This window comes from Nelumbo nucifera, chromosome 7, assembly GCF_055504915.1.
Source record: "Nelumbo nucifera cultivar China Antique chromosome 7, China Antique-T2T, whole genome shotgun sequence".
Classification (NCBI taxonomy): domain Eukaryota; kingdom Viridiplantae; phylum Streptophyta; class Magnoliopsida; order Proteales; family Nelumbonaceae; genus Nelumbo; species Nelumbo nucifera.
Window position 1 is genome coordinate 43,162,827 of NC_142655.1, and position 24,146 is coordinate 43,186,972.

The window sequence follows — 24,146 nt, forward strand, 5'->3', positions numbered from 1 at the left end:
TTATTAATCATGTTGATTACATCTTTGTCGAACAAAATGAGGTGGCAGAGAGGAACCACCGTTTACTTGTGAATCTATCGATGAGATATTAGGTTGAGGCTTTTTACATAGCCATTTACTCGATAAATTGTCTTCGTATTCCCTTGCTAGTCTGATCCTCTCCTTTTGAGAAGCTATAAGGAAGGCCACTAGATTACTCTTATCTAAGAATCTTAGGCTGCAGATGTGTCTCTTATCTAAGTGATCATGCACCTCAGAAGTTGCATGCAAGATCGTTTTAATGTATATTTCTTGGATGGTCCCTTTCTTAATGGGTATCCCTGCCTCAATCCAACAACTCAAAAGGTCTATTTATCTAAACGTGGTGTTTGATGAATCTCACCTTCCTTTTGCAGACAGAAATTCTAATTGTGATGGAATTATGGGGGAGTTACAAACTTACTCATCTATATATCAATGGCTTTCTCATGGGCATCAATCTGCTTTAGTGTTGCCTTCTGCGGATAATAAAAACACTACAACTACAACAGTCCCAGTCAAATCAAAAGTTAATTTTGATTGATGATGATGTTGCCCCTGAGATTAGTACAAGTGCTATCATGCCTCCTCGCCAAATGAACTCTTACAAGAATAACAGTAACGATTGGTTTTTTCTAACACATGCCTATAACAGAAATGTAGGAAGAAGGCGTATAGCAATTAGGCCACAATAGAGACAAGAAACAACAATGAACTGTTACAAAAAAAAAAAAAAATCTAAGGAAAAACAGGACGAAATAAACAAGAAAGAAATAACAATTAGAAATAAGGACAAAGAAAGAGATGAAAGGAATGTAACTAACAGATTTGAAGACATCATCATTGCCTTCAAGAGTCGAGCCTTAATACCATCTTGTAAAAAATAGGTAATTAAGGTAAAGAGAAGAAAGATGGAAGATAGAAGAGAAGATGCACAATTAGGTACTCTCACATCTCTATCAAATGAGAGAAATGCTTTAAAATTAAACTAGAAATGCCAAATTACAAAACAAACTCCTCACACGTCTGATATTATAACAATGTCCCTGAATATAATCTACTTCCTAAAATACCACCATTCTTAATCCATATTACATTCTGAATATTCCAACAATTGGGCGGTTATACATCTATTTTCCCACCTAATTCTGAAGAAGTTAACCCATCAAAAATATAAGTGGGCTAATCGTAATCTTGGCTACAGACCAAGATTACAATCATCTGATTGCATTCTTCGACAAATTAGTCACAACTTGTAGTCCATTTTCTGAAGCGATTACCACTGTGCAGCTGCAGTTTATCAAATAAAAAAGAAGAAATTTCTCAGAAATATCTTATTCAAGAGATGGGACATTAACACAACCAGGAAATAAACATTTTTCTCCTTGTAGCCATGTGTAAAGAGTGACTACAGAAATGTGATACATCCGTTTTTGAACTCTGAGGCATCTTAGCAGTTCAAAGTTAGTCCCACTAATATACACATGGATCTATCTATCTATCTATCTATCTACCTATCTATCTATCTATATATTTATCTATATATATATATATCAGTAAACTTTCTTCTCATATCCAGCATGGCGTAGAGATAAACTGAAGACTAGAGTTAAAAAGGGGATTGCAAAACTTACGGCACTCCAGATATGATTCCATGGTCCACAACCCCATCAATGTTATCCAGGCTCTCTCTTACTTCAGCTGCAATTAACACTTAAAATCTGTCTTAGGGATGCAGATAGGAGAAGCATACAATGGAGAAAGTATAAAAGAACACAATAGACAAGCAGTTCATACATATCTTGAATTTTATTAATTGGAAATAGTTCTGGATTTAAGTGAGAATTAACAAAAGATTCCGCAAAAGTAATGATGTACCTAGATTCTGTATGGGAGATGTAAAGAAGAGATCAAGAACATTATGTCCTTCTCTGGTGAATAATGGGAAATCACCTCCCAGTGGACCAGCATGACTTAAAGCTGGTCTCCTCCAAACCTTCAATTATTAAGGGCAAAAAAGAAAAAGAATTAGTACAACGAACTGAACTAGCAGTTGGCTTTGCATAACATCAAGCGTCCTCAATATTCAGTGATCATATGGTGCAACACACTGATCCTCATTGATGATGCTTTATTTATAAATGGATTGATACATTTGAAGGACCATTTATTATCAGATTAGTTTGATATCTTATTTTCCGTGGTTTCGATCTTTTTGGATAAAATAATCTTGCTAACTATGCTAAAATAAAATTGTACAAGCTTCAGAATTAGGCCACACGTATACTACTCAATTTCTCGTGTATCAGGTGAAGGTGTGCCGTGTAATCTCTGTTATTTTAGCAGAGGATCAAGAAAATATGAAAAGAAGCAGAAAAAAGGAGAAAAAAGAAGAAAGTTACATGGAACAGAAAAGAGTCTTCACTTATCTGATTGGAGCAAGGTTTATCTGAATGCTTTGGCTGTTCAGCAGGCTATGGAACCAATGATAAGGTTCCACACAATAAAATACATGGGGCCCACACCCTTTCACAGTGGGGCCCATGAATTTATTATTGGTGTGGAACCTCATCATTGGTTCCACAGGCTGCTGAACAGCCAAAGCGTTCAGCTAATCCGAATTCATCTGATTGACCATTTTTGTTTTTATTGAAAAAACTGAATACAGAATTACAAAACTACCCCTGTATATACACTACTAATAGCTAACCAATAAACCTTTGATAGAAAGATAGAAACACTCTCAAACTTTGGTAGTTGTCTAGAGAATATATTATATACTCAAAGATTGTTACATATAAAATCAACCCTCTAAATAAATCAGCCAATTGATTCTCACAAGCCACAAATGAAGTTGACACCTCTCCACTTAAAACTTCATATCAAATAAGTTGACTTCAATATGTTATGTTCTATTGTATAGAATTTGACACAATATAGACAACTACTAAGTCAACTTACACAATGTGTCTTCCATTGCTTTGTAATCAATTTTAACACTAGACCGGGCCCCCTACTACACTTCTTACTCTTCAAATTAACTAAATTTTCACCCAGTAAAATATTGTAAATTGTAGTGGAGTGCTTGTAGATGTGAATCAGTCCTCTAAAACTGATATAAACTTGGTAAAAATTAGAGAGAAAAGAAGGAGAAAAGTAGAGAACAACAGCACAAAGGAAGAAGATGGATAAAAGAAGAAGAAGAGTTCGAATAATCTCTTCCCTCCCTTATCTAATCCTTTTGTTAAACTTCAATCATTAGGCTAATTACAAGTATGCCCTTAAGTGGGCAGCCAGCTACGCAATAACATAAAGAGAACTTACAAAAAGAAATAACAGGCCCATAAAGGTAGGCCCATTAACTAACAAATAAATAAATAACATACTACAAGAAAAGATACTAGAGCCCATTCGGCCCAGTCTCTCTACACTCCCCCTCAAGCTAAGAATAGATGTCAATCATGCCCAGCTTGCTTATATAGTGTGTTAGCTTCCCTCTTGGAACTCCCTTGGTCAAAACATCAGCCAACTGTTATTCTAAGGCATTAAATGGCAAGCAAACTTCTCTTCATAGTTGTCAAGGCGCCGCTTAGGCTGGGCACCTCGCCCAAACGCCTTACTTTTAGCAACTAGGCGCCCTTCTAGGCGACTAAGCGCCCGCCTAGGTGACAAAAATGACAAGGCGGGCGTCTTTTATAATATCATTTATATTGTTGTATCTTATTAATGTATGTGTTAATACATTTTATTATATGCTATATATATCAATTATACTTTGTTTTAATGTTTTACTATTGAAATTTAAAAGATCAAAGGGTTTTGAGAAGAGAAAAAGAAAGAAAGAAAGAGCGGAATAATTAAGTTATTTTTTCTATTCTCTCTCTCTCTAATTAAATAAAATAGAAAATCCATCCTTGTTTTTTTTTTTTCTATTTTACTTTCCATCTTGAATATTTATCATATAAAGTTGATAACCATCTTTAGCTGTTAATTAATATGAATTTTCTCTATTAAATACTTATTATAGTAGTATTATTTTTGAAAATAATGAAATTAATATATGTAAAAGATTTTTATCTTTAGATGTGATGATTTGCCACATTTTTAGAGGAAATTTAATGTTCTTAATAAAGAGAATTGCTATTTTTTCAATTAACATACATGCTGAATGGTATATAAAACTAGGAAACTAGCCAAAAGTCAGATTTTTATATTATAAAATTTTTATCGCCTAGGCGTTACTAGGCAACTAGGCGCCCTATTGTCGCTCATAATCGCCTAGACGCCTTGAAAACTATGCTTCTCCTGAGGAAACTCTTTCCCGTATAAAATGTCTATAAACCTCGATGTGCTTAGTTCTATCATGTTGAACAGGATTATGTGCAATATTTATAGCTGTCTGGTTGTCATAGTAGAGCATCATTGGCTTCTCATAGTCAACCCCCAATTCTTCTAAAAGTGATCGTAGCCATAGTAATTCTGACACACCATGTGCCATTGCCCTGTATTATGCTTCAACAGAGGATCTGGCAACTACAAACTGTTTCTTACTCCTCCATGAAACAACATTCCCTACCACTAAAGCATAATAACCCGAGGTGTATATCCTACATCAATACATCCTGCCCAATCAACATCATTGTATGCTTCCAGCTTCATGTGTCCATGTTTGAAAAATAGAATACCTTTCCCTGGAGTACCTTTCAAGTAACACAGAATTCTTTCTGTAGTAGCTAAATGAGTATCTCTGGAAGAATGCATAAATTGACTAATAACAATCACTGCATAGGAAATGTCCAATCGAGTCATGCAGAGATATAACAACATCCCAAGCAGTCTCTGAAACACTCCCCTATTAGATAAAAGTTCATCTACAGAAAGCTTATGATTGGGATCAATAAGAGTGGAGGTTGGTTTTGTACCAAGTTTACCAGTCTCTGCAAGGAGGTCAAGGACATATATGCGTTGAGAAATGAAGATACCATCCGTAGATCTAGCAACTTCAATGCCCAAAAAATACTAGAGATCTCCTAAATCCTTGATCTCAAATTCAAAGTTAAGAAACCTTTTGAGTTTACTGACCTTCGGGGTGTCATTACCCGTGACCACAATATCATCAACATAAACTATCAGAAAGGCTACCAAAGAGCCACTTCTTTTCAAGAACAAGGTATGGTTAGATTGAGTTTGTGTGTAACCAAATGAGATAAGAGCAGCCCTGAATCTCTCAAACCAAGCCCGAGGGAACTGTTTGAGACCATAAATGGATTTCTACAGTTTACACATCTTCCCTTGCATTTCCTTTCCATACACTCCCGGAGGCAAAGACATATAGACCTCTTCATGTAAATCTCCATTCAAGAAGGCATTTATAACATCAAATTGGTGGAGAGGCCATTCAAAAGTAGCAATTAGGGACAACAAAACCCGGACTGAGGTCATCTTAGCCACAGGAGCAAAGGTCTCAAGATATTCAATACCATACATCTAAGTGTAGCCTTTAGCAACCAGCCTAGCCTTAAACCTCTCAATAGAGCCATCAAAATGATATTTAATGGCAAATACCCATTTACATGTTAGACAGTGTATGCCCTTAGCTCTAATCAGCATGATGTACATTATGACATTTATTGTAAATGAATAAAGTACATATTTGATTCATGTTATTGTGGGGTGTTTCTGTATAATATCCTTAAACTGGACACATATGAGACTCGTGTCAGTTTAGAATCTTCACAACTGTTGGATAGATTTGGGGAGATTTATCCTGTCAAGGCTGACACTGATGTACCGCCAAGTTGGTTGGGGTGGCTTGTCTCAGCTGCCAGGATGAGACCTGAGGTACATATAGTGTGGGTTTTCTTGAAACCCTGAACCGGACCAAAATTCTAGTATTGCCCTGAACCTTGGAGATAGATGGGCAAAACTGGAATGTTACACCTGACCCTTGGACTCGGATACGATACTGCACTAGGTGTCGGATTGGGCTGTCGTTGATGTGCCAATCAGTGAGATCCTTAGAGGGGGTCAAAACCTGGGTATGTTGGGATAGTCCGAGAATTCATCTGAGTGGGTGATCATAGTGACAGGATCAGCCCCTTTGTCGGACAAAGTGAATGATCGGGAAAATGCACTTTCTCTTATGGAAACCTAAACTACCGGCAGTGGATTTCAAATGTGTTTGAAATTTGGTTTTGCAAAATATATTTATATAGATATATACTTATAGATATTATGGTTTCAAAATGTTTGCAAAAGGTTTTAATTCCCGGGATCCATGTGAGTAGAGAGTACAACACTGTACCTTGCATCCGAGGGAGAGGTCCTCTCTTGTCGAGCAATGTTTGAACATTAAGGGCTGAGAGGTTAAGCGTAAGACCATTGAGGGTTATACCTGATGGGCTAATCTTGCATTTGCTCATAGTCCTTGGGCTTTCATAAGATGGCTGGACCCAAGGACTATTTAGTGTAAATGTTGGACCCATTAAGAGCCCATAGTGATGGGCTCAGGGGTTCACTGTATTCAGCAGTGAATTCGGCCAGGCCTTGTAACAGAGGCTAGGCTGAACCCATGTGGCTGATGTATAGACCAATATTAGGGTCCCACACCATACAAAGAGATCCAAGCTAACCAGCATTAAAAGGAAGTGAGCCTAAAAACTTAATGGGCCTAAAAACCCATTTCGAACTAGGTCAATTGGATTAATTAAATAGGGGCGGATCTGGGTTTGGATCAGTAGATAAGGACAAGAAGATAACTCTTATCCACTTAAAGAGTCTAGATCCAAATAAAAATTTGGATAAGGAAACTCCTAATTTGATTAGGAATAAGATGATCTTGAATTGCAAATAAGATAAGGGATTATCCTTATCACTTAAAGAGTCTAGATCCAAATAAAGATTTGGATCAGGAAACTCCTAATCAGATTAGGAGGTTGTCTGAGCAGGGCGAACCTAAAAAAGACACACAACACAGAGAGAAGACAACTCAGTTAGACTGATTTTGCCTTCAGTTCTTTTCCTTCCTGCTCTTGCCGCCCTACCCTGTTCGATCTCCAATTCTTGGATCTGATCAAGATTTGATCTTGATATTGTTTCTTGCTAGAAGAAACAATTTTGAAGCTGTGCTCACTACCCCATTTGATTCTTGGTGAAGAATCACAGGTTCTTGGTGAAGAACTACCTGCTGATATTGCCTCATCCTAAGTTGTGTTATCTTCAGTGGAGGGAGGATTTGGTACACTTTTTGGGCGTGAACACCTACGTTGGGAAGAGCTTTTTTGTGTAAATTCCGTATCAGGTATATCCCTCCCTAATCTTGCTTTCAGATTTGGTCCGATTTGGTTACAAGAACGAACCTTGAAAATGCAGTTTTCTAAATTGGGAATAAGATTCCCGGGTGGGGGTAAAGAAATTTTTGAAATTTCGCCCAACCTTCTTGTAGGGTTCGGCCATCCATATAATGGATCTCCCATCCCTTCAGTTGTATCAGAGCCAGGTTCAAGTCTTGAACCAAATTAGATCAGATCTGAATTTGCGCAAATAGGCAGAAAGCGTTCTACCTCATTTTCGCAATTTGCGTTTTTTCTGGGAATTGGTTCCCAGATTATGGGCGGATGATCTAGAAAATAAATCTTTATTATTCTGTCATATTTATAGAATTGTTCTGTGAATGTTTCTTGAATATTTGGGCTGGACATGTGATGGAGATCGAAACTTTTTGGTGCCAAGATTGGCGCACCCTGCTATTTCCTTTCTATTCAATTTGATCTGTAAATAATTTTTTTTTTCTTTTTTAGACAAATTGTATAGGAATTCGATGTGATGTAATAAATTAGGTTTTCCTATTTTATTTCCATCTGGAGATTGTTGGAGTGCGCAACAGAGGAGAAGAAGATTTTGTAGAAAGAAGTTTTGCGATCTGCAATTTTGCAGATATTGATTCTACAATCTGCGATTAACTGTTCTTTGCAGGTTTGCAGGATGTCCAAGAAATCACAGTGCATCCCTCTGATTTTGTTTTCTTGATAATTTCATTATCTTGAATTAATTTATTTTTCAGATCATTATTCTTGAATTAAATCTTGAACTGGACACCAAAACTTGGGCCGATTTGGTCCAAACTGGTTGGATCGAATTGTTGGTTCGATGGGGTTGGTTTTTCTGACCCTAATTCGACTTAGGCCAGAGGGTTGATGGCCCACTTCAAGTTTTAATTCGGCCCACCTCTTTAAAAACCTAGCTTTAATATGATAAAATTGAATCAGCCCTGATTTAGCTACATGGGCCAAACTGCTTTTTGCAGTACAGCCCATGTACCTAGATAATGTTATATGATAACATTATGGGCTCTATTGGGCTGATACTGATTTAATCTAATTAATTATGGTTTTACAAATATTTTTAATTGAATGGATCAATTTGTTTCATGCATGTGATGTATGGATGTGTGATGTGCTACGTACATGGGCCATAAGTACTTGGCCCATGATTAATTCGATAGTGGCTCTTTCGTACACCATGGTTGAATGCACATCATTGCCATAGTGTCCATAAGATCATTGGATGATCTCCCCGTTTGATGGGCCCCACATCAGCTTCCTCCCCAAGAGGAACCGTGCGGAACCCAAGCTGTTTAGGGCCCATTTAAATCTGGCTTTGAGAAAACCAGTAAAAGCCACTTTGGTTTGACCTAAATAAAACTAGGGCGTAATATTTCGTTCCCTCCACTGAAATATAAGTGCATGTGATAAGGAGATTCATATGATGAACTCTCTAAAGGCCTTTCATCATTAGCATGAAGATGGGTCCTTCAGTAATGAGAAGATGCACCATAAAATTGGGCTATCCATTTGCTGCTAGATCTGTTGGATTGTTTCATAAGATGATAGCGACATTATAGATCGATGTGGGAGGGGCCTATCCTAAAATGGAAGACTCTCTCACGGTACCTTGGCGTTCACGAATATGATGGGTAAGCACTTACTGGACAGAAAGGTTTAACCTAAAATGGCAATGAACCTTGTCTAATAGAGGCCAAAGGGAAAGCTCATGAGATGAGTGGATGTGATCCTTCGCAAAAGGTGGTGGGGTTATGCAGTTGAAACAGTTGGCTCCATGCACTGTATGTGGTTTTCCACATTTCCAGAGACATACTTCGCAGTCTCCGTCATTGAGATAGGAGGGAAATCTTAGAGATGAATAAATGGAAATGGAACATAAATTAAAAGCCATATATATGTAGATAACATGAATCAAATCAAGTTGTGGACTAATATTTGCTTTGCCTTTTATCAGAAATGGCAAACGAACAATTCACCAAACTGTTGGACGATAATAAGCTTAAGGGCCCAAATTACACTGACTGGTATCATAACCTTATGTTGGTTCTGACATCCGAGAAATTGGACAAAGTTCCTAAGAACCCTGCTCCGGATCGTCCGAGTGATAGGGCTTCTGAGGCCCGCAGGAGGGAATATCAAGAATGGGAAGAGAAAAACTCTCTTGCCTGGTGCTACGTCATAGCCTCCTTAGACAATCAGATACAGCGACAGTTCGATCAGATCGAAGTGTCCAAGGATATCTTGGATAGTCTAAGGACCATGTATGAAGAGCAGAATCGTTCTACTCGTCAGAAGGTCCTAAACCAGTTTATGACCACACAAATGTCCAAGAACCAACTAGTTCATGACCATTGTCTTAAGATGATGGGATACATCAATGAACTGGAGGCTCTTGGATCTAGGCTAGATCATGTCACCAAAGTTGATGCCATCCTAAACTCTTTGCCTCCTTCCTTCAATCAGTTTATAATGAATTACAATATGAACAAGCTAAATGTTAGCCTTCAAGAACTCAGCAATATGTTGCAGAGGGCCGAAGAACTGATAAAGAAGGATGAGCCCATAGCCATGCTTGTTGAAGGTGGCAAATCGGGCAAGAAGAAGAGGAAGGCAAAGAAGAAACCTCAAAAGAAAACTAGCAAGCCTAAAAAGTAGAAGAAAGACAAGGCATCAGACGCCTGTCACTTTTGCAAGCAGACCGACCACTGGAAGAGGAACTGTCCTCAGTACCTGGAGATCAAGAAACAAGGTAATTTCGAATCCTTTGTCATAGAGACCAATATATTGGTCACTTCTGCTTCATTCTGTATTGACTTTGGGGTTTCTACTCATGCATATAATACATGAAGAGGTCTATATGTTTTTACCTCTAGGGGTGTATGGGAAGGAGATGCAAGGGAAAGTCTGTAAATTGAGGAAGTCTCTTTATGGCCTCAAACAATCTCCTAGAGTCTGGTTTAAGAGATTTCAGACTGCCCTTGTTACTTTTGGTTACATATAGACTCAGTCTAATCATACCCTATTTGTAAGAGAAGAGATTCCTTGGTGACCCTTCTAATTGTCTATGTTGATGATATTGTGGTTACTGGTAATGATACTCAAGAAGTGACTCATCTCAAAAGATTTCATAACATTGAGTTTAAGATTAAAAACTTGGAAACTAAGATATTTCTTAGGAATTGAAGTTGCTAGATTTAAGGATGGTATCTTCATTTCTCAACGTAAGTATGTTCTTGATCTTTTTGCAGCGACTAGCAAATTGGGTGCTAAACCAACATCCACTCCTATAGACCTCAACCACAAGCTTTCAACTACTGATGGTGAATTGTTGACTGATTGGGGAATGTTCAGAGACTAGTTGGGAAGTTGTTATATCTTTGCATGACTCAACTAGATATTTCCTATGCAATTAGTGTCATTAGGTAGTTCATGCATTCTCCTAGAGATACACATTTAGTATATATTGAGAGGGTTTTGTGTTACATAAAAGGGACTCCAAGGAAGGGTTTCTTGTTTGCTAAGCATAGACACATGAAGATAGAAACATACACTAATGTTGACTATGTAGGATGTATTGATGATAAGAAATCAACTTCAGGTTACTGTGCTATGGTGGCAGGGAACATTGTGGTCATGGAGAAGTAAGAAGTAGTCTGTAATGGCTAAATCCTCAGTTGAAGCAAAGTACAGGGCAATGGCAGATGGAGTTTCAAAACTTTTGTGGTTGATACTACTTTTAGAAGAATTAGGTATTGATTGTGAGAAGCCAATGATACTATATTGTGATAAGCAGGCCACTACCAACATTGCACATAATCCTGTTCAGCGTGACAGAACTAAGCACATAGAAGTTGATAAACACTTTATACGGGAGAATTGCTTCAGGAGAAGCTTGCTTGCCATTTATTGCTTCTGAAGAACGGTTGGCTAATGTTTTGACAAAAGGTGTTCTTAAAGGAAAGCTGATTCACTATAAAAGCAAGTTGGGCATGATTGATCTTGAGGGGGATGAGAGAGACTGGGTCGGATGGGCCCTAGCCCATTAATATCTTATTGTTAGTTCTTCCTTGGCTTTTGTTTCTTAATGGGCCTTTTCTCTATGAGCCTTTAATTCTTTTTTATGCTTTCTTTAAGTATGTTGATGAGCTGGACGCCGACTTAAGGGCAGACTTGTAATTTATTCAATCTTAGAAAGATTAATAAAAGAATAGAGAGGTGAAAGAGGAGATTATTGAACTCCTTTCTCACTTCTTCTTGTTTTCATCCTCTTCTTCTTCATCCTCTTTATTATAATCTGAAATATTTTACAGTTTTTTATTGGACTGAATCACATTTGGTTTTCTTGAATATTTCTTAGGGATCATGGTTTCAAATCTACCGACATTTCGCTAATGTCACCCGACATGTCTAAGATCTCAGACATGAAAATGGATGGTAATATAAAAATTACATTATTTCGGTCAACATTTCCTATATTTCGGAAATGTTGACCAAATCGGTCCAAATAACCAAAAAAAAGACAGTTTTTCTTATTATGTCAACAGGATATCGACTAAAATAATATAATATATTAGTATATTATATTAATATAATCCAGTATATTAATATAAATTATTCCATTAATAATTTCTATTTAATATTTCAAAAAAAATTATTTATAAAAAAGAATTAACAAAAAATAAAAACAAAAGAATAAATTAATTACTTTATAATATACACATATAATATTTTTCAAGTAATAAAATATTAACTAGTTAGTATTTTTAAAATATTTATTAAAATCAGAAAATGTTTATTAAATTTTATAATAAATCATATTCTAAATTTAATATAAAAAATCAGAACAAATTTATTAAATTTTATACTAAACCATAATTTACTATAAATTTAGTATTAAAAATCATAATAAATTCATCAAGTTTTATAAGAAATCAGAATTTATCATAATCTTAATACTACAAAAAGGTGAATCAGTTTATTAAATTTATAATAAAACATAATGTAATATAACTTTAATATTTAAAAAATCAGAACAAATGTATTTCTATTTACTAGTGTGAAATAAATTTATGAGAATTTATAATAAATCAGAATTAAAAATAAAAAAAGAAAATATCGGATAACCTTGTAAAAACATAAAAAATGCATAATAAATCAGTAAATCGTCATTTACTAATTTGTTATTGATCATAGTTTTTTAGCTTTATATCATGGGAATAAGATAATAGTCTAGAAATATGTAATAATGCTTCTTTTATCATTTTACAAAATATCATTGCATATTTCCACATATTTCATAATATGTCCACAATGTCTCTAATTTTTACAATATTTCCCCTCGACATTTCCGGCATTTCTGACATATGTCCTATATTTGTTAGACAGCGAAGAATGTGAGACACCCATTAACTAAGTCACTAACACAGAAAGTGTTTGAGAAACATGTGGAAAGTATGGGACTCCGACTTGTACCTGATTGGAACTAAGTGCAATTGGGAGCTGTTAGACAGTGTATGACTTTAGCTCCAATCAGATTGATGTACATTTTGACATTTATTGTAAATGAATAAAAGTACATAATTGATTCATGTTATATCTGGTATGTTTCTGTGTAATACCCTTAAATAGGACACTTATGAGACTAGTGTTAGTTTAGAATGTTCACAACCGATGGATATACCTGAGGAGGTTTATCCTACCAATGCTAACACTAATGTGCTGCCAAATCGGTTGGGGTGGCTTGTCTCAACTGCCAAAATGAGACCCGAAGCACATGTAGTGTGAGTTTGCTTAAAACTCTGAACCGGACCATTTTCCAAATATGTCTTGGACCTTGGAGACAGATGGGAAAAACTGGAAAGTTACACCTAATCCCTAGACTCGACCATAGTACTGCACTAAGTGTTGGATTGGGTTGTGTTTGATATGCCAACCAGTGAGATTCTTAGCGGGAGTCAAAACCTGGGTATGTTGGGGCATTCTAAGAATTCACCTCAGTGGGTGATCATAGTGACAGAATCAACCCCTTTGTCGGGCAAAGTGAATGATCGGGGACTGCACTCTTTCTGATAGAAACCTAAATTGCTGGTGGTTGATTTCAAACATGTTTGAGATTTGTTTTGAAAAATATATTTATATATAGATATACATATATTTTGTTTTATGAAAAAGGTTTGTAAAGGTTTTAATTCCCGGGATCCATTTGAGTAGAGAATGCGAAACTATACATTGCAGACGAGGGAGAGGTCCTCTCTTGTTGGGCAGTGTTTGATCATTATGGGCTGAGAGGTTAAGTCTAAGACCATTTAGGGCTTATATACCTAATGGGCTAATCTAACTTAAGACCATGGTCCTTGGGCCTTCATAAGGTGGCTGGAACCAAGGACCATTTAGTGTAAATGTTGGGCCTGCTAAGAGCCCATACTGATGGGCTCAGGGGTTCATTGTGTTCAGTAGTGAATTCGGCCAGGCCTTATAACAGAAGCTGGGCTGAACCCATATGGCTTTTGTGAAGATTAATGTTAGGGTCTCACGCCATACAAAGAGAGCCAAGTCAGCCAACAATTAAAAGGGAAGTGAGCCTGATAACTTAATGGGCCTAAAGCCCATTTCGAACTGGGTTAATATGACTAATTAATATGGGTGAATCTAGGTTTAGATTTAGATTTGGATCAACAAGAGGATAAGATAAGTCTTATCCACTTAAGAGTTCAGATCCAAATAAAGATTTGGATCAAAGAACTCTTTCCTGATAAGATTATGAAGCTGATCTTGAAAGGGCAATAAATAGAGGGCGAATTCCTTCAGTTTAACACTTTTACTACAATCAATTTTCCCCCTCTATTCTTGCTGCCCTACCCTATTCGATCTCCAGTTCTTAGACTGATCAAGATCAGATCTTGATTCTGATTTTTGCTAGAAAAATCATATCTGAATCGTGCTCACACTCCCCTGCGTGATCCTTGCTGAAGGATTGCAGTTCTTGATGAAGAACTACTTTGCTGATCCTGTTTCATCTCAAGCTGTGTCATCTTCAATGGAGGCAGGATTTGGTGACCTCTTTGGGCGTGAACACCTACGTTGGGAGCTACGTTTGTGGATTCCATATCAGGTATAGCTCTCTCTTATTTTGGTTTCAAATCCGGTTCGGTTTGTTTCAAGAACAAACCTTGAAAAATGCAGTTTTTCTAAAACTGGGAATATGATTCCCGGAAGGGAGAAAGAAATATTTTGAAATTTCGCCCAGCCACCCTGCATGGTTCGGTCATCCATATGATGGATCTCCCTTACGTACAGTGGTTTCAGAGCCAAGTTCAAGTCTTGAACCAAATTTAGACCAGATCTAAAGCTGCGCAAATGGGCAGAAACTGTTCTACCCGATTTGCACAAACTGGTTTCTTTTAAGAATTTGGTTCTTAGTTTTGAGCGTATGATCTGAAAATTAATTCTTTATTATTTGTTATAATTATGGAATGGTTCTATGATTGTTTCTTGAATATTTGGGCTGTATGTGTGGAGATCGGAATCTTTTATGGCGCCAAGATCTACGCACCCAGCATTCTTTATTCTATTATTTTGGTATGTAAATAATTTTTTTTTTTATTTTTAAACAAAATGTATAGGATTCGATCTGATGTAATTTTTCTTCATCTCCGTGCACCTATGTGATTTCCCACATTTCCAGAGACATAACCGCGTCTCCGTCACTGAGATGGGAGAGAAATCTCAAAGATGAAGAAATGGAAATGAAACATAGATAAAAGCCCTCTATGTAAAAAACATGAATAAGATTTTACGTCGTGGACTAATATTTTGCCTTTTATCAGAAATGCCAAATGAACAATTTGCCAAACTGTTGGATGAAAACAAGCTTAAGGGACCCAATTACGCTGATTGGTTCTGTAACCTTATGCTGGTTTTGACGTCCAAAAAATTGGACAAGTTAGCCAAAACCCTACACCAGAACGACCGGGTGATAGGGCTTCTGAGGCCCGTAAGAAGGAATATCAAGAATGGGAGAAGAACTCTCTTGTCCGGTGTTATATCATAGCCTCCTTAGACAATCCAATACAGAGACAGTTCGATAAGATCGAAGTGTCCAAGGATATCATGGATAGTCTGAGGACAATCTATGAAGAGCAGAATCGTTCTACTCGACAGAAAGTCCTAAATTTGTTTATGACCACACAGATATTTGAGAACCAACAGGTTCATGACCATTGTCTTAAGATGATGGGCTATATTAATAAACTAGAAGCTCTCGGCTCTGGGCTAGATGATGACACCAAGATTAATGCCGTCTTAAATTCTCCGCCTCCCTCCTTCAATCAGTTCATCATGAACTACAACATGAATAAGCTAAAGGTTAGCCTTCAGGAACTTGGCAATATGTTGCAGAGGGTTGAAGAACTGATAAAGAAGGATAGACCGATAGTCATGCTTGTTGAAGGTGGCAAGTCGGGCAAGAAAAAGATGAAGGCTAAGAAGAAGCCTTAGAAGAAAACTGCCAAACCTAAAATGCAGAAAAAAGACAAGGCATCGAATGCGTGTCATTTCTGCAAGTATACTGGTCACTGGAAGAGGAACTGTCCTCAATATTTAGAGACAAGAAGGAAGGTAATTTTGAATCTTTTGTCATAGAGACCAATTTGTTGGTCACTTCTGCATCCTGGTGTATTGACTCCGGGGCTTCTACTCATGCATGTAAACATTGCAGGGGTTCAAGACAAGCAGAAGGCTAAGTGACGGAGAAGTGACGCTCTATTTGGGGACTTCTCCAACAATTGCAGCTACAACCATAGGAACTATAGATTTGTATTTCAGATAAGGAGTTATTACACTTAAAAATTGTCTTTATGTACCAACATTGAGAAGAAATTTAATTTCTACTTCAAAATTGTGCAAGGATGGTTATTCTATCTTGTTTAGTAATACGATTACTATTAAGCTGAGTAACAAATTCCTCGCTTACGGAGAACTTGAGAATGATCTCTATGTCCTCCATCCTTCTCTGGAAACAAACATAACCGAAACTACGTCAAAAATTATCCCCAAGAAGAGATCACGTGATATGATTAATCCCACATGCCTGTGGCATTACCGACTTGGCCATATTAATATAGATCGTATCACAAGGTTGGTAAAGGATGGTCCTTTGGATTTTCTAACTGTAGAAGATCTTCCAACCTGTGAACCTTGCCTTCAGGGGAAGATAACGAAACGACCATTTACGGGAAAGCTTGAAAGATCTACGAGCACACTTGACCTGATACATATTGATGTATGTGGTCCCATGAATGTTAGGACACGTAACCAGCACATTTATTTTATAACATTTACCGATGATTTCTTATAGTATGGTGACGTGTACCTAATAAGACATAAGTCTGAATCATTTGAAAAGTTCAAAGAGTTCAGACAAGAGGTCAAGAAACAGTTGGGGAGACAGATCAAGGCCCTTCGATCAGATCGAGGAGGCGAATATCTCTCCGACAAGTTCAGGGACTACTTAAAGGACAATGGGATTATATCACAGTTAGCTCCTCCTGCTACACCACAATTAAACGGTGTATCGGAGAGGAAAAATCAGACTCTATTAGATATGGTCCGTTCACTTCTCGTCCACTCAGAACTACTTATATCCTTTTGGGGTTAGGCATTAGAGACTGCGATATACATGCTGAACCGGGTTCCAACCAAATCTATTCCTAAGACTCTATATAAGCTATGGACCGGTAAGAAACCAAGTGTAAGACACTTGAAGATTTGGGGTTGTCTGACACATGTTAAAAGAACAAGTGCTGACAAATTGGAATCCAATACCAATCGTTCCCTATTTGTAGGTTACCCCAAAAGCTCTGTAGGTTACCTATTCTATGATCCAAAAGAGCAAAAGGTGTTTCGCAATCGAAATGCCTACTTCTTGGAAGAGGATTACATCCTAGACAATCATCATCAGGAAGTTGTTCTTGATGAGGAAAGTCAGGGGTAGTGGGAGATGTCCTGCAGGCTCCAGATAATGTCCAACCTAGAAGATCTACCCGGGTTTCTAGACCTCCAGTTCGTTATGGCTATGATCAAGAAAGTTACTTGATGGAAGCCACGATCAGTAAGGAAGATCCCCTGACTTATACGGAAGCTATGTTGCACATAGATTCCTTGAAGTGGGTAGATGCCATGAAAGCCGAAATGGACTTGATGGAAACCAACAAGGTCTGTACTCTTGTAAACCCACCCACTGGGTGAAAGCAATTGGTTGCAAATGGATCTACAAGAGGAAGAAGGGCCCTGATGGAAAGATTGAAACCTATAAAGCTCGTCTTGTAGCTAAGGGGTACACTCAGAAAGAGGGAATCAATTATGAGAAAACCTTTTCGCCAGTGACCATGCTTAAATCCATAAGGACCTTGCTATCTGTAGCAGCACACTATAGCTATGAGATTTGGCAAATGGATGTCAAAACCGCGTTCATGAATGGAGATCTTACTGAAGATATCTACATGCAGCAACCATAAGATTTCATTGCTGCAGGTTAGGAACACATGGTGTGTAAACTCAACCAATCCATCTATGGACTTAAGCAAGTTCTAGGAGTTGGAACATCCGGTTTGACTTTGAGCAAAATCCGGATGAGCCCTGTGTTTACAAAAAGGCAGTGGGAGATAAGGTTAAGTTCTTGGTTCTGTATGTAGATGACATTCTACTCATTGCGAATGATGTAGGAATGTTAACTACGGTGAAGGTATAACTTTCGCAGAAATTCTCCATGAAAGATCTTGGAGAAGCCTCCTATATCTTGGGACTTCGACTCTATAGAGATAAATCAAAGAGGATAATAGGATTATCCCAGTCTACTTATATTGACAAGATTGTCAAAAGATACAGCATGGAGAACTCCAAGAAGGGATTTGTCCCTTTCAAACACGGAGTCACTCTCTCCAAGGGTATGTCTCCCAAGACCCCTGAGGAGATTGAGGGCCTGAGAGAGGTTCCTTATGCCTCATCTGTAGGGAGCATCATGTATGTCATGTTGTGCATTCGGCCAGACATTGCATAGGTTGTTAGTGTGGTAAATAGATGATGAGACTAAAAAGTACCCTATTTTTATCGCCTAATATTCACTCTTTTACACCAATTTAGCACTTAAATGGACTCATTACTCTTGTATTTCGATTCAGGGCAAGAAAGAAGGCAATTGAAAGAAAACAGGGCAAATCGAGTGATTTTGCACAGTTTCGGCTACAATCAATAATCTGGGCATAACTCTCAATTCCGGACTCCGAATTGGACAATTCAAGAAGCATTAGAAAGATGAAAGGAAGGCCCACAACTTTTATGTTTTGGGTTTTTGCAGATTCGGTCCACATCGAGTACGAAACCGGACCCGAAGTCGGAGCAAGTTCGTAGCCAGGCCCATTTCACAGCTGAAGCCCAACTCGCAGAAGAACCTGGAAGCAACCCAAGTTATCAGAGAAGCCCAACTCGGATGCAAGAGCCTAGAGTCCTAATTCGAATGTAACCTCCAAGGAGGGAGAGAGTCTTATTAGATCTAAATTTTGAATGTAATCCTATAAATATAAGAAGGTTGGGGACTAGATAAGAGATAGGATAGGATTAGTTCAAAGAAGATCAGAACTCCCTGAAGATAAGATGATCTCCTAGAAGGAATTGGAAAACAGCCCTCTCCTTTGGCTATATAAAGAGGGGGGTGGACCAGCTCTAGCATCACTCACTCCAAGATCCAAGAGATCACCAAGCAACTCAAGCTACAAAGGAGCAGTTCGGCCATAGAGAAGAAAAGCATGGAGGGTTCGAAGATCATGAGCAACTAAACTTCTCTTTTCTGGTTCAAGGGGGGAGGTTCGATTGAGTCATTGTGAGGTTCTATATTTAATTTTAAGTTCTTGTTTTCTAATTCAAGTATTCATTGATTCTTGTGCATATTTTCATTGGATGTTAATGTTAATTAGTCTGACAAACTGAATTAATGTTGATTTTCCTACTACTATCCATGATTTCGGTGATCCGTAATTGTCACGAATAATGGTACAAGTAGCAATTAGGTTATTATCTTTTTGGGTCAATTGTTCATGACAGCCTTTGACCAATGTTTTGACATGGTTTAACCTAAGTGAATCGATGGAACAAGATTTGATAATTGCAACTATCTCAATTACTGTTGTCTTGGTTTAACTGTTTTCACAAAGCTTAATGCTATCACTAATTGATACGGAACGCTATCTTACCCAGTCAATTAGTGATAAGTGTTGATCGAATGCTGGGTTTGGTCAGCTGATTTAGGAAAACACAAGGTTTATTATGGCTATCCTAATAAATCTAAGGTTAAATGCTTGAATTGCAAGATTACCAGGGATACCTATGATCGATGGCCAATTGGCCAAACCGAACTCCTGAACCAGAATTCGGTAAGACTAATTTCTCTTGTTTGTTTAAGTTTGTTATTTCTTCTTTTAATTTCAGTATTTAATTTTCCCACTCAGTAATATTATCCATTCGGCTAAGAGATTACTGTTAGCTCCCTGTGGGATTCGACCTAATACCACTTTTACTGCAAATATCTTATTGTGGGACTAGTACTAATTTTGAGGGCTTCGACAACCCGTCAGTAGATAGCAGTCAAACCTACGACAGGAGCACTAGACAACTGTGAAGAACATACTTAAATACCTTCGAAGGACAAAAGAATTTTGTTTGGTATTTGATGGTAGTTCACTACAAATCATAGGGTATATCGATGCCGACTTCCAGTCAGACCCAAATGATAGAAAGTCTACATCTGGTTCCATCTTTACAATGGGGTCTTGTGTAGTTAGCTGGAAAAGCAACAAACAAGGGTCTACAACAGATTCCACGACCGAGGTCGAGTACATTGCCGCAAGTGAAGCTGCCAAGGAAGCCGTTTGGATAAAGAAGTTCATTCAAGAATTAGGAGTAGTTCCATCAAGCACATCACCCATTTCACTATTGTGTGACAACACTGGAGCCATTGCTCAGGCTAAGGAGCCCCGAGCCCACTCGAAGTTGAAGCACATTGAGAGGAAGTACCATGTACTACGAGAGATTGTTGGTAAAGGGGACATCCAGATTCAAAAGGTAGCATCAGCGAAGAATGTGAGACACCCATTAACTAAGCCACTAACACAGAAAGTGTTTGAGAAACATGTGGAAAGTATGGGACTCCGACTTGTACCTGATTGGAACTAAGTGCAATTGGGAGCTGTTAGACAGTGTATGACTTTAGCTCCAATCAGATTGATGTACATTTTGACATTTATTGTAAATGAATAAAAGTACATAATTGATTCATGTTATATCTGGTATGTTTCTGTGTAATACCCTTAAACTGGACACTTATGAGACTCGTGTTAGTTTAGAATGTTCACAGCCGTTGGATAGACCTGGGGAGGTTTATCCTGCCAAGGCTAACACTAATGTGCTGCCAAGTCGGTTGGGGTGGCTGGTCTCAGCTGCTAGGGTGAGACCCAAAGCACATGTAGTGTGGGTTTGCTTGAAACTCTGAACCGGACCATTTTCCAAATATGTCTTGGACCTTGGAGACAGATGGGAAAAACTGGAAAGTTACACCTAACCCCTAGACTCGACCATAGTACTGCACTAAGTGTTGGATTGGGTTGTCTTTGATATGCCAATCAGTGAGTTCCTTAGCGGGGGTCAAAACCTGGGTATGTTGGGGCAGTCTAAGAATTCACCTCAGTGGGTGATCATAGTGACAGAATCAGCCCCTTTGTCGGGCAAAGTAAATGATCGGGGACTACACTCTTTCTGATGGAACCGGTAGTTGAATTCGAACGTGTTTGAGATTTGTTTTGAAAAATATATTTATATATAGATATACATATATTATGTTTTTATGAAAAGGTTTGCAAAGGTTTTAATTCCCAGGGATCCATCTGAGTAGAGAGTGCGATACTATACCTTGCAGCTGAGGGAGAGGTCATCTCTTGTCGGGCAGTGTTTGATCATTATGGGCTGAGAGGTTAAGTGTAAGACCACTTAGGGCTTATATACCTGATGGGCTAATCTCACTTAAGACCATAGTCCTTGTGACTTCATAAGGTGGCTGGACCCAAGGACCATTTAGTGTAAATGTTGGGCCTGCTAAGAGCCCATACTAATGGGCTCAGGGGTTCACTGTGTTCAACAGTGAAGATTAATGTTAGGGTCCCACACCATACAAAGAGAGCCAAGTCAGCCAACAATTAAAAGGGAAGTAAGCCTAATAACTTAATGGGCCTAAAGCCCATTTCGAACTGGGTTAATATGATTAATTAATATGGGCAAATCTGGGTTTAGATCTGGATTTGGATTAGCAAGAGGATAAGATAAGTCTTATCCACTTAAGAGTTCAGATCCAAATAAAGATTTGGATCAAAGAACTCTTTCCTGATAAGATTAAGAAGTTGATCTTGAAAGGCTATAAATAGAGGGCAAATTCTTTCAGTTTAACACTTTTACTGCAATCAGTTTTCTCCCTCTGTTCTTGCCGCCCTACCCTATTCGATCTCCAATTCTTGAACTGATCAAGATCAGATCTTGATTATGATTTTTGCTAGAAAAATCAGATCTGAATCGTGCTCACACTCCCTTGCATGATTCTTGCTGAAGGATTGCAGTTCCTGCTGAAGAACTACTTTGTTGATTCTACTTCATCTCAAGCTGTGTCATCTTCAGTGGAGGCGGGATTTGGTGACCTCTTTGGGCATGAACACCTACGTTGGGAGCTACGTTTGTAGATTCCGTATCAGGTATAGCTCTTTCTTATTTTGGTTTTAAATTTGGTCCGATTTGTTTCAATAACGAATCTTGAAAAATGCAGTTTTTCTAAAACTAGGAATACGATTCCCAGAAGGGAGAAAGAAATTTTTTGAAATTTCACCCAGCCACCCTACATGGTTCGGCCATCTATATGATGGATCTCCCTTCCCTACAATATTTTGGTAAGCGACATTTCCATCGACATCAACATTTTAAACCTTGTTAGGGATTGAGGTTGTTAGGTCCAATAAAGGAATTTCATTTCCCAAAGTAAGTACATCCTAGGTCTCGTCTAGGATGTAGGTAAACTAGGGTGCAAACCAGCTAATGCCCCCATTGAACCTAACCATAGGCTTGGTGACTATGAGGGTGACACAGTAGTTGATGTCAAATAGTTTCAAAGCCTTGTTGGTTGACTTCTATATTTATCAATGACTTGACTTGGCATTGCATATTTTGTTAGTCAACATATGCATACTCCAAGTAATGTGGCTGCTAGAAACAGAGTTCTGAGGTACCTAAAGGTGCACCTTGGAAGAAGTATTCTCTTTGCTAGTAATGGGAACCTAAAAGTTCAGACTTATATTGATGATTAGACTGGATCAACAGAGGACAGATGGCCAACATTTGGTTATTGCACCTTTGTGATAGGTGATTTGGTAATGCAGAGTAAGAAGCAATTTGTGGTGTCTAGCGTAGAGACTGAGTATTGGGCTATGGCTCATGGAGTGGTAGAGATGTTTTTGGTGAAGAAATTCACTCCTTTTTCTATTATACATACAGATGTGTGTGGCTCTTTTCCAATTTCTGCTATGGGTGGCATTCAATATTTCATTACTTTTGTGGATGATCATATGAGATATATGTTGTTTATGATTTTAAAACAAGAAAGGTATTATGGTTGTTAAAAATTTCTACAATACGATCCTTACACAATTTGAGAAATTATTCAAGATCAATAGGAAAGAGTATTTCGAAAAAGAAAAAAAATTAAATACATTCTTGATAGAGTGAGGAGTTATTCATCGAAGTACATGTAGCTACACACCACAAGGTCCACAACAAAATGGTGTAGTAGAAAGAAAGAATAAACATTTGTTAGAAGTTACTCAGAGGCTTCTAACTACTTCCTGTCACTATTCCTCTTCCCCCTCATCCTTTTCAGTCAACTCAAGGTGGTTGGATAAGAGGAAAGGTCTGGAAATTTCTGATAAGGGTTTACAATCACCTCCCATGAATCCATATTCAGATACAAAGGGCGCATATGGGTCTTCACTGTGAATTTTGAAATATAAATCTAATGGTTCTGTCGAGAGGTATAAAACCTGACTTGTTGCTAATGACTATAACCAAATTATTGCATTAGGTTACACAAAGACTTTTGGCCTTGTTCCTAAAATGAATTCTATCAAAGTTCTCTTGGCTGTTGCAACTTAAAGATTTTTGTCCTCTATATCAATTAAATGTGAAGAATTCATTTCTTCATGGTGATTTGAAAGAAGAGGTTTATACGCTTCCTTCACCAGGTTTTGAGGTAACTTTAAGGAAGTTTTGTTGATTGAAGAAGTCAATTTATGGGTTGAAGCAATCACCTAGAGTGTAATTTGATCATTTTAGCAATTATATAAAGAGGTTTAGGTATGCTTAGAGTCATGCAAGTCATACTCTGTTAAACTTGAAAATGGGCTTACTACATCCCTGATTGTTTATGGGGATAATCTAGTGTTTACAAGAGATTTTTTTTGAAGATAAACAAAAAATAAACTTTATAAGTGAAAAAGAAAGAAAGGGAGGGTACAGCAGGGTGATAAGAAATCACCCAGCAATAAAAGACCCAGAATACAACAGACCTGCCCTAATAAATAGCCCCTTAAACAGAAAACAACCCTACAGACAAAACAAACACCTTAAAAAAACCCAGATCCAACTACAAGTATCCCAAAATATATCACAGAAGTCCCTTCCACCAAGCCTTAGAACAACTACAAC

The 24,146-nt window shown here is 37.8% G+C and overlaps 1 protein-coding gene across 2 annotated transcripts in view; it reads right to left on the reverse strand.

The window, feature by feature from the left end:
* Positions 1-961: 961 nt before the first annotated feature.
* Positions 962-24,146, reverse strand: part of LOC104590004 (NagB/RpiA/CoA transferase-like superfamily protein) — an 88,671-nt gene continuing 65,486 nt past the window's right edge. For both annotated transcript variants that reach the window (XM_088891130.1, XM_088891131.1), the window contains 3 exons: positions 1,897-2,014; positions 1,653-1,719; positions 962-1,308 (listed from right to left, as the gene is read on the reverse strand). In XM_088891130.1, coding sequence (XP_088747256.1) covers positions 1,236-1,308; positions 1,653-1,719; positions 1,897-2,014 — 258 coding nt within the window. In that variant the 3' untranslated portion in view covers positions 962-1,235. The remainder of the gene's footprint in view (positions 1,309-1,652; positions 1,720-1,896; positions 2,015-24,146) is intronic.